Genomic DNA, 12,228 nt, shown 5'->3' with positions numbered 1-12,228 from the left:
GATTTGTAAGGTCTCTGCCATTTTTAACAATGATAGTATGTTCAAGACTAAAACCTACCTTATTATTAACAAGTTTTTAATTTTTTTCTCAAGTTTGCCAAGTTTAAGGCCTCTATTGGATGTGTATTACTTGCCCCTTACCAATATGCGGATAGCCAGAACGTTCTGCTTTACCAACAATGGACAAGCATTATACCTTGTTTCACCTACAGAAATCCAGAGACTTACTTATAGTCAAGAGACCTGTGAAAATCTTCAGGTAATTGATTGAAATATTACTATAATTTCTTCAGAGGTAAAGTATTATCTGAGGGCTCTTATACTATCTGTCCCTTACTCTCATGGAAGTATACAAGTGAGCCTACATGGGAAAATCCAAACCATTGAATTAGACTTTCAGAGCACATGCTTTGAGACTTCCATGATGAAAAGTATCATCTTCAGACATCTGCTATAAGAGCAGTTTCGTCTTACTAATCTATATCTGTCTTTCCAGTGATGGCAGAGAAATATGAACTGTTACATGCATTTTATACCTACTCTCCACATAGAATAAATATCTGTTACACACACACACACACACACACACACACACACACACAGAGAGAGAGTCCTTTTTAAAGAAGTGTGTTAATGTGAAAATAAATGAGTCTATTTTAGGGTAAATTTTGTAATCCCATCTCCTATTCTGTTTATTCACAAGGATATTTACACATAGAAGAAAAAATATTATTTGATAGTTTTCCTCTGAATATTTTGGTTGATCTTTTTTGAAAGACTATATGCAAATTCTTTACTTATGGAACTGTGTTAAGTATTTGAGTGTTGTATGTGCTTCTGTGTGTATTCGAAATGATCGGTTTAGCTTTACCTTCCAAAGTAAAAGTGCTCTGGAAATCTTGAGCTAAAATATTGATTGATATTTGATATTTAGAGGAAACCACTATCTAGAGGAACTTATAATGAAAGTTTTTTTCAATTAATTAGCCCTGTTTTACACATTTACGAATTTGAATTTGTGGCTTATTATTTTTAGAACATGAGCTTTAGAGTCAGAAGGCTGAATTCGAGTCCGTCCTGTTAACTATGTAATTATGTGGTCATAGACAAGTTACTTAATGTCTCTTAGCATCATCTTTAAAATTAGTATGGAAATAGTATCTCAAAAAATATGGTATGGATTAAAGGAGACAGTGCTTAGCATAGTGCCCCTGGTACAGAGAGTGCTTAATAAATGTCAAATGTTGTTGTCCTCATTGTGTTATTATTTCAGTAAACTATACTGTACTGGTAACTTAGTCCTGAGTAATATTGTAAACTTTGAGAGTAAAACAAAGTTACATATCTGACATTTTAGATTTAAATTTCCATTTACATTTGGATGAAAGTTATTGTTCAAAGATTCCTAAGAATCTGAAGTGAAGGATAAACCTTAAAATGTTCCTTTTAGCATTTCTTTTCACTAGCAAAATGTTATGTTAAGAAATAATATGGACAAGTGAATATTTTCTTAATTCATTTCCATCTGAAATGTGGTCTTAATTCAACTGCTCAAAGATCTAAACTTCATTTTTGGGGGATCAATTTATTCTATCCTTTAGTCAATGTTTTCTTCAGTTATTCTTAAGTTAATAGCAGCCATAGTTTTCTTACTTATGTTTAAATGAAGTAGTCTTTTAGTAGTAAACTGTATTTTAAACTATCTGCTATGTGCCTTCATGATACGGAGATAAAAAAAAATAGACTCTCTTGAAGGAATTTGTGATAAAATGTTTTCTTTGGGCAATATTGATATGTTATTTACCTCTGTATTTTTAGTACCCAGAAATAATGCCTTGGTAAAAATCTGTTGAAGACTACTATGAACTTGATAAATACTATATACCTTGGTTCCCCAAGTATCCTTTTACATTGTGCATTCATTTAACTTTAGCCAAAAATAAAAAATAAAGAAGATGCCTACAAACGTTTATGAAGTTTCCAGCCAAGATGGAATAATAGGGACCAGATTAACCCTCCTGCCTGAAACAACCTAAAAAAAGGCAGACAGAACTCATGAAACAATGGTTTTCAAATTACTGGACATCAGGCAATGAAGGAAAGTAATCTCTGACAGATAGGAAACAAAGAAGGTATCCCAGCTTTAATGCCTTAATACAGTTTTCAGGACATGACACAGGGCAAAGGTACAGAAGTAAAGCCTGGCAGACTTTCCAAGTTGAAGAGGCAGGAACAGGAGTCTGGGGGCACCAGGTAAATTCAAGAGAAAAGAGCTACAAAGAGAAGGAACCCTGGAGATGTGCAGAGTCCCCCTGAATATACAGTACGTGCTATTCACCATGTACATGTGACTAAGCTTTCTGAGCAGAAAAAGAACCATCTGAAAGGAATAGAGGATTTGCGGAAACCATGCCAGGAACAGTGCGTGTTCCCAACAACCAGATTGGAGAAACCCATAATTTGTGTGGATATTAGTTTCCTGAGGCCACAAACTTGGTGGCCAAAACCAGTGGAAACTTACTTGCTCATCCTTGTAGAAGCCAGAAGTCCAAAATCAGTTTCGCTAAATCAAGGTGCTAACAGGGTCTTGCTTCCTCTGGAGGCTCTAGAAGATAATTATTTATTGCCCCTTCTAGTGGGAGCTGCTGGTGTTCTTTGACATTGGGCCACATCACTGAAATCTCTGCCTTTATGGCCACATTACCTATGCCTCTTCTGTGTGTCAAAATTTTCTCTGCCTCTCTCTCTTGAAAAGACACTTGTAATTGGATTATAACCCATTAGGTAGTCCAGAATAATTTCCCCAGAGCAAGATACTTAATCACATCTGCACAGACTCCTTTTCTTTGCTAAGTAACATTTGTTGGTCCCAGAGATTAGGACCTGATATCCTTGGATGGTCGTTATCAGCCACTACTCCAGCTATGCCTAACAAATTGCAAAAGCAAGATTCAAAAGGATGAAAATTTTTTCTGTCATAAATTCAAGAAAACTTAAAGGAAATAAAAAATATTTAGCACCCAATAGGGTAAAAATTGCAATGTCTGGTATCCAGTCAGTTACCAGGCATGCAAAGAGACAGAAAAACATGACCCATCATGAGGATAATAATCAACAGAAACCAAACCAGAACTGATATGCATACCAGAATTAGTACATGGAAGGATATTAAAACAATTATAACTGAGTTCCATATGTTCAAAAAGTTAGAAATGTGGAATATCCAAAAATAAAATCAAACTTCTAAAGATGAGAAACTATAGTGTTTGAGGTGAAAAATATGCTAAATGGCATTAACAACAGGTTCAACATTACAGAAGAAAAGGCAGTAAACTTGAAAGCGTAGTAACAGAAAAAAAATAACAGTGTTTGAACATGACTAAAACACCTATATTAGAAAAGAAGGAAGTCTCAATGCAATGATGTCAACTTTCACTTTAAGAAACTGAGAAAAGCAAATTAAGCTCAAACACAAGAAAAAAATTAATTTCCAAATAGAAAGCAAGGAAACAGTAGAAAAACATCAATGAAACCAAAACCAATAAAACTGATTTCAATCCATATGAAGAAAGAAGTTACAAATTATTAATATCAGTAATAAGAGAAGTCTCATTACTGTATATTCTATAGATATGAAATGGATAAAAAGGGAATATTTTGAACAACTTTATGCCAGAAATATTCGAAAACTTAGACAAAATGGACAAAGTTCATGAAAGACAAATAACCAAGGCTCACTGAAGAAAAAATAGATAACCTAAATAGTCCTGAATCTATTAAAGAAATTGAAATTGAGTTTAGGAACCTTGGACCAAAAAACTTCCAGGCCTAGATGGCTTCAGTGATGAACTCTGTCAACATTTCAGGAAGAAATAACACCAGTTCACAAACTTCTTCAAAAACTGAATGCTTCCTCCCTTGTTCTACGAAGGAAGCTTTAACCTGACACCAAAATTAGACCAAGTCATTACAAGAAAAGAAAACTACATATAAACGAATCTCTCTCACAAATAAAATTTGTAAACAAAATTTTTGCAGATTGAATTCAGCAATATATCAAAGGGATAATAAATACATTATGACAAATTGAGTTTGAAACAACTAAGTAACTTTGGTAAGCACCTCAGGATTATAATTTATAAACAAAACCCCAAGTAATGGCTATATACAACTAATGATAGTTGAACTGTTTAGCTTCTCATATATACTGTGTATTCAGTATGAAGTTTATTGCTGTGCTTATCCTGGAGATATTTGTTTTTTCAGATTCAATACTCTTACAATATAAAGTTTTCTTAAAATGATTAAAATCAGTGATTATTTGATACACTATAGAGGACTTTATAGTAATAACCAAAGCGCATACATTGACTCATTCATGAAATTAGTCCTAAATTTTACCACGCAAACTTGTTAGATCACATGCAAGACAAACGATATGCAAGAGTCGAAAATCAGACAAGTATATTTATTTCTGAATATTCATATTTTAGATGATTTAAGTCCAAGGTCTTGTTTCAGAAATACTGTCTACTATGAATAGATTTATCAAGATCACAGAAATTACAAATTATTAGATTTCACCAACATTTACTAGTCATTAACATTAATCATTCTAAATACTATATTTACTTATAATCAAAATCCTTATTTAAATACAAGTGAAAAAATGCCCATACATATTATTTTATGTATTTCTCCAAAACTTTAATATTAAGACGGCAGATAATCTAGATTCTAAGAAACATTTGAATTTTCAACTTCCTTTAAAGATGTCTGTTCATAATATTAACCTATGGATAAATGACTTGTATATTTTCTAATTGGATTCATCTCTATGTGATAGATTTTTGTATTTCTGTACATATATTATTGATGTCTACTCCTGGCACTTTATATGCTCATTATCTTTAATCCTAGTAATGTTCCCAAGAGGCAGTTACTATTATCTCCCCTTTTTAAAGTTGAAGAGACCATTCCTTTGACAGACTAATTTGGCTAAGAGTCTTCTGCTAGTAAAAGTCAGAAAATGAGAATCAAATCCAGGTCCATCTGGTTTCAAAGTTTATACTCATTCTGCTACATAGAATATAATGAATATAAAATGGTGTTTTTATTATTTCTTACTTTACCTTTGTGAAATTGTAAGCTCATTAAACACTAAATAATTAGAAATACAAACCATAATTCTAAAATAAGGTAAAAATTTTTAAAAAGCATACCTTTAAACTGTCACTATTTACATGTTATATTATTATTTTGATTTAGCATGAGGCACCCAAATGATAGCTGTGTTGCCATTTTTTTTACTGTTACAACAATTTAATACATACAGTTTAAATTAGGATCTGTGAAATACAGTTTTTAAAAGATTTAAAATATGCCTAAATTGCCTCTGTTATGAGTTTAACGTAAATTTCAATGTAATAATAGATATCAGTATATTCTATGGTGGGTTTTAACAAGTTTAATTTATTGAATTCAGAAAGTGTTTTATTCCAGGTTTACTACACTTTATAAAAATCCAGAGGAAAGAAACTAAAAATGTAAGGGTTTCAGTCCACTTCAGTCTTATAAATAAAACTGTTGTGTAGTGTTAATAATTATCTCCTCCTATTTGTAATGTAAGTGGAGGGATAACATTAATATGGATATGCCTAAAAGAAAACCTGAACATCTTTTACCAACCTTCTTAGCCCAGCGCTAAGGAAGCAACCCTGAAAAATACTTTTACTCCCAACTATAATGATATAGTAATACCAGAGTATAGCAGAACTCCTACCTGGGGCCAATAGTGTACTTGCCCTTATATCATAATTATTTCTCTTTCATGAGCGAAATGCAATCCGAGGGCCTTAATATATTTTAAATTCACTACTATATCCTCCCAAAGTTGCCTTGTAAATAAATGTTGCTACCATCCTTTTCTTAAAAAAACTCTTCTTTTCTCTTTATGTGTTATCAACAAAACCAGTAACATGTCAGCAATCTTACTTCTCTCTTGACTGACTTTTACCATTTCTGTATTCTGAAAAATATTGACAGTAATTTCAGAAAAAGTACAAGGAAGACTTCCATCTCTGTGCCAGATTTCTGAAATTCCAGGTATATGTTGGCATAATTCTCTTCCTAGCATGTGTTTAAGAGAAAAGAAGTAGGTGTCTAAATTACAAATTTCTGACTCAGCTAAAGGTTATAATTACAAAACTATATATCATCATTATTACACTAGACTTTTATACTTGCTGTTAAAAAGTTTTCTTCTTTCTGGCCAGGCATGGTGGCTCACACCTATAATTGCACTTTGGGAGGCTGAGGTAGGTGGATCATTTGAGGCCAGGAGTTCAAGACCAGCCTGGCCAACATGGCAAAACCTGTCCTTACAAAATACAATAATTACTGAGGCATGGTATATATATGCTACCGAGGCATGGTAGCGTATGCCTGTAATCCCACACTATCACAGCTACTCAGTGGCTGAGGCACAAGAATCACTTGAACCCCAGAGGCAGAAGCTGCAAGTGAGCCAAGCTCATGCCACTGCACTCTAGTCTGGGTGAGAAAGCAAGACTCAGTCTCAAAAAAAAAAAGAAATCTTCTTTCTAATGTAATTATTAATCTTATCAATTCATGAGTTATATGAAAATTTTGTCTTAAAGATTAGAATCTCCTGACAGTCTTAAGCAAAAATACTGTCTGCTTAAAATGCAAATAAAGTAAGTAATCTAGTGAAAGGAGCAAGCAGCAAATAAGTATTAGTTTTAGAAACTTACTGTTTGAATAAGTCAGTATGTTCTGTATCTGATCATAGGACATGTGCTCATTAATTGTGAATCTCAACAGGTAATGTTATAAGCTTAAAGAGTTTACAGTGATAATTCTGTTGATTATAGTTTAGTTTCCCTGAAATTTTAACAGTTATGATTTGTTTTGATTTTAAAGGAAATGTTGGGTGAACTCTTCACTCCTGTAGAAACACCTGAAGCACCAAACAGGGGATTCTTTAAAGGCTTATTTGGTGGTGGTGCACAATCTCTTGACAGAGAAGAACTATGTAAGTTGTTTTATTTGATTTGGATAATACATCTATAAAACAGAAACAAGCCATAGAAATTTTTCTTATGCCTGTAAATTATGTTCACTTTTTTTCTGTTTGTCACAATAATTACTATTTCCTTGTTTTAACAAATACATAAAATTATCTTCTTTTATTCTGTCCCAAATCAGGGAAATCTTTTACTCAAGGAACCAAAATCAGAATAACTTTAGATGGCTAAAAAGTAGTATTCATAACTTTAAGTAAATAATTTAGAAAATACTTTATTTTTAGTAAATGTGATGTTATTTTAATGCTACGATATTCTTTAACTGATAACCTTAACTTTGAAAAAGGTTTTACTTTAACATCTAATCTATCTTTCAAAACTGCTAAGACTATTCTAGTTCATTTAAACTTCATCATAAAATAAACCTTCTGGTTCATTTACTACCTTCCACATAGTTGATACAAGTTAATAGTTTGTCTTTGAATGAACCAATGAAATCAGTGAATGCTTGACCTTTCTTATAAATGGAAGCTACTATCTATCCTTTGAATTTTTTTCTTTTTTGCTAAAATATTTAGAATTGTTGTTTCATGTTCATTTGACTAATTAGAAAAACTGTAACATTAAATAGCAGTAAGTAGCAGTGCAGTGAATTTTTTTAAAAAAACTTACCCTAAAGGTTGGTCTATAGTTTTTAGTTTAAAAAATGCAGACTGTTAAAGTCAGTGGGGACTGATAATTTGGAATACAATTCTCACTGAGAAAAATGTATAAAGTTATATAAAACTCAGAAAACCTATTTCTAAAATTTCTTTAAAACATCAAAGAAGTAATACTATAGTAAGGATTTTTCAAGAACAGTATCCATGAGGAAAGATAGAAGCCCGCGTGGAGAGTCTAGCAGCTTGGGGCTCTGACTCTGCAGTACTTTGCTAATGAGGCTAAGGTACCAAGCTGTGCTAGGACTAGCAATATGGGCTCCCCCCGCTGGCAAGAGTGGGCACCGTGAAATAACTCCTGCTATTTGCAAAGACTCAGAGTATGGGTGAACTGGGAATAAACTACCCACCTCCCCTCCACACACCCACACGACTTTTAGCTCGGCTTCAAATATCTGGGTGACCTGTAAAGTCTTCAGTGTTAATTACAGTTTTTTTCTAGACTGCTAGAATCCACAGATCCTGGCAGAAGCAAATGAAAAAAAAAAAAAAGATCTCAGAAAGAATATAGTGTATTCCAAGTGCTCAAACTATCTCCACAAATAATTTTTTAAATATGTAGTCATAGATAACCAGGAACATAGATGACCAGGAACTAGTCATAGATAACCAAGAACACTAGGAATCAACAGCATGATTAATGAAACAGAAAAGGCAAAAGGATAGGTACTTCAAATATTGGAATTATCAGACACAGACTATAAAATAATTATTCATAATTATTGTGTTCAAGAGGATAAATATCATGCCTGAACATTGTATCAGGTAACTGAGAACTGTAAAAGTCAATAGCAGTAGATGTGAAAAAACCCAGAATGAAGTTCTAGACCTGAAATATTCAAAAACTAAAATTAACCCAATGGATAGGCTTAACTACAAATTAGACAAAAGTGAAGAGAGAATTATGTAACTTAAAGATAGGTTAGGAGAAATCATCCAAAATGTAGCACAAAGAAACAAACGAACACAAAACACGTAGGAAAGATTAAAAAAAGAAGTTGCTGTGAGAAGATTTAACATGTTTAGACCTATATGTGTCCCCTATAAACAACATACATTTCTTTCTATTTAATTAATTAATGTATTTTTAAAGGCAGGGTCTTGCTGTGTCACCCAGGCTGGGATGACAGTAGTGTGATCAAGTGTGATCATGTCTCACTGTAGCCTCAAATTCCTAGACTCAAGAGATCCTCCTGCCTCAGCTTCATGAGTAGTAGGTGGGTCTAGAGGTGCTTACCACCACTAAGTTTTTAAATTTTTTTGTAGAGACAGGGTCTTGTTATGTTGCCCAGACTGGTCTCAAGCTTCTGGTCTCAAGCAGCCCTCCCAGCTAAACTTTCCAAAGTGCTGGGATTACAGGCATGTAATCCCATACATATATATGTAGTATATAAATGTGTGTGTGTGTGTGTGTGTGTGTGTGTGTGTGTGTGTATAAATGTGAGAAAACTTTTTAGAATTGATAGATAATAGTGATCCATAAATTTGAGAAACCTAATTCCAATGACTTTAAAATTTTTCAGTTAGCTAATCTCATTAATATATAGTACACTAGAGACAGAGAAAATCTTTAATGTGGCTAGAGAAAAATTATAGATTTTTTTAATGAATAGAGACTGATACATGACTTCTCAACAGCCAAAGATGGTAAGATGATCTTCTGTATATTGACAGAAAATGATAGTTACATTTAATCCATAATTCTATACACACACATTCTTTAAGAATGAGATATTTTTTAGACAAATAAGTAAACCTTACCATCACACTAAAGGGGATTCTGAAGGGAACATATCAGATGGAAGGAAAATAATCTTGGATGGGATGTCAGAGACACAGAAACAGTGATTTGGAAAGAAAGTAATATATGGGTAATATAATTAATATAATCTTTATAAACTGCAAAACAAAGATGTATGTGTATATAGACATACACAAACAATAATATGGCCCAAAGTGTGTCATAACATTAAGAAGTTTAGAAAGAGTAAATGAATTTAAGGTAATCTGAGGTTCTTGAATTTTTTGGGAAACTTGTAAAAAGTATTCATTAGCATTGATAAGTTAAGGACACATGTAATTTATAGGATAACCTGTAAAACTTAGAAAAATAGAACATAACTTCCATATGAATAGCAGGTAAATCACAGTCTTACCAGGACAAAGCTAAAAAAGAGAGAATACAAAACAGGTGGGATAAACAGATAGTACATAAAGCATGGTAGATTTGACTTAAATATAAATAATGGTAGTAAATGTAGGCAGAATAAATGTTTCAGCTAAAAGACAAAAATTGTTAGACCGAATTTGAAAAGAAAAGAAGGCTGGGCACTGAGGCTCATGCCTGTAATCCCAGAACTTTGGAAAGCTTAGCCAGGAGGGTGCTTGAGACCAGGAGTTCAAGACCAGCCTGGGCAACATAACAAGACCCTGTCTCTACTAAAAATTTAAAAACTTAATGGTGATATGCACCTCTAGACTCACCTACTCATGAAGCTGAGGCAGGAGGATCACTTGAGCCCAGGAGTTTGAGGCTACAGTGAGCCATGATCAAACTACTGTCATCCCAGCCTGGGTGACAGAGCAAGACCGTCTCTAAAAATACATTAATGAATTAAATAGAAAGAAATGTACATTGTTTATAGGGGGCACATATAAAACCTAAAGACATGCAAAGGTTGAAATTTTGAAAAATGGAAATGCATAAACACAAATGAATAATCAGCTATCAAAGAATTTATGAGCATTGGTATGCCAGTAAAGTAGTACTTAAGAGTGAAAATTGTAATCTTAAATATGTCTTAGTATTTGGGGAAAAAAAAGCATGAAAATGAGTGAACTGAGCATTCATCTCAAAAAGTTAGAAAAACAGCAAAATAAACCAAATAAAGAAGATGAAGATATTTGTGAAATAGTAAAATGCAATAGAAAAATTAACAAAGCTGTCTTAGTTCAGGCTGCTATATCAAAATACCATAAACTGGGTGGCTTATAAACAACAGAAAATTATTTCTTACAGTTCTGGAGGTTGTTAAGTTTGAGATCAAGGTGCCAGCAGGATTGAGTTGTTTGGGGACTCTATTCCTGGCTTACAGACAGCTTTCTGGCTGCATTCTCACATGAGGGAAAGAGAGCAAGCTACCTCTCTGGCCTATTTTTAGGGGCTGTAATCCCATTGATGAAGACAATACCCTTATTACCTCACAGAGGCCCCACTTCTGACATTACATTAGGGAGGGATTAGATTTCAACATATGAATGGGCTGGGGGAGCGGGACACAACTATTCAGTGCATAACAAAAACCTGATTCTAAGAGTCAAAAGTTGATTCTAAGAGTCTAATCAAAAGTCTTAGAATCAAAAGTTGATTCTAAGAGTCTAATAAAAATGATAACCTCTAGTGAAACCAAGCACAAAAAAAGAAATGCACAAGTAAATGCTATTAGGAATGAAAAAACAAGGAATAACACTGAAGTTAAAAAATAAGAATGTAATATGTAACTTAATTCTTCTAGGCATTTGTTTATTTTACCAATTATAACAGTGAAAATGGACAATAAGATAAATTTTAAAATGCTAATAGTACTATAACTATCAGACATGGAAGCCATCATTTTAAACTTCTCTACAAGTACACTTCTGGTACAAATTGTGCTTTCTTAATATTTCTCCCAAATATTTAGGGGAAAAAATAATTGAACTCCCACACAAACTCTTTCAAAAGACAGGAAACAAATAGGTACACTCATCAACTCATTTTGTGAGGCTAACACAACCTTGATACCAAAAACCAAAGTAGTATTAGGAAAAAAACAAAGGCAAATATCATTTATAGCGAGAAAGTCTGAAATGAAATATTAATATAGCAAATAATATATAATAAATATACCAAGACCAAGTTTGGTTTGTATCATGAATTCAAAGTTGATTTATCATTTTAAAAAATTCAGTATCCATTCCTGATAGAGATTCCTAGAAAGTAAATTGCAAGTATTACTCTTAATGCAGGAACATTAAATGATATTCAAAACTTTTACTTTGAAATTAGGAATGACACGTAATCCCCACTATTACCACATACATTCAGCATTCTTTTCAAGTCCCTAAAGGGTATGGAAAGGGAAGAAAAAATAAACAAGTACTATAATAGGAAACAGAAAACAAAACAGTCATTTGCAAATGATTTGATGACATATTTAGAAGAACCAAAAAAATTTATAGGTAAATTGTTAGAAATAACAGAGGTTACCAAACTTACTAGATGTAATCATATACAAAAATAATGTTTAATTTGTATTAATCAGAAAAAAATGAAGTGTTTAAAATTACTATTTGTATCAGTTGCTGCTATAACAAATTACCACAAAATTACTAGCTTAAATGAACCCAGTGTGTATTACCTTATAATTCCATAGGTTAGAAATCAACACAGGTCTTATGAGTGTTCCCCGGGCTGTGTTTCT

At 32.9% G+C, this 12,228-nt stretch overlaps 1 protein-coding gene across 4 annotated transcripts in view; it reads left to right on the top strand.

Annotated features, from left to right (window-relative positions):
• Window positions 1-12,228, top strand: part of STXBP5 (syntaxin binding protein 5) — a 185,752-nt gene that overhangs the window by 162,485 nt on the left and 11,039 nt on the right. For all 4 annotated transcript variants that reach the window (XR_010336586.1, XM_012452638.3, XM_012452632.3 and 1 more), the window contains 2 exons: window positions 94-259; window positions 6,943-7,054. Coding sequence is in view for 3 of the 4 variants with exons in the window: in XM_012452638.3 (XP_012308061.1) it covers window positions 94-259; window positions 6,943-7,054 (278 nt within the window). In the remaining variant the exon portion in view is untranslated. The remainder of the gene's footprint in view (window positions 1-93; window positions 260-6,942; window positions 7,055-12,228) is intronic.

This window comes from Aotus nancymaae, unplaced genomic scaffold (assembly GCF_030222135.1).
Source record: "Aotus nancymaae isolate 86718 unplaced genomic scaffold, 86718_ANA_hifiasm-v0.15.2.pri h1tg000040l, whole genome shotgun sequence".
Taxonomy (NCBI): Eukaryota; Metazoa; Chordata; class Mammalia; order Primates; family Aotidae; genus Aotus; species Aotus nancymaae.
This window is presented reverse-complemented; position numbering and strand designations above follow the sequence as displayed.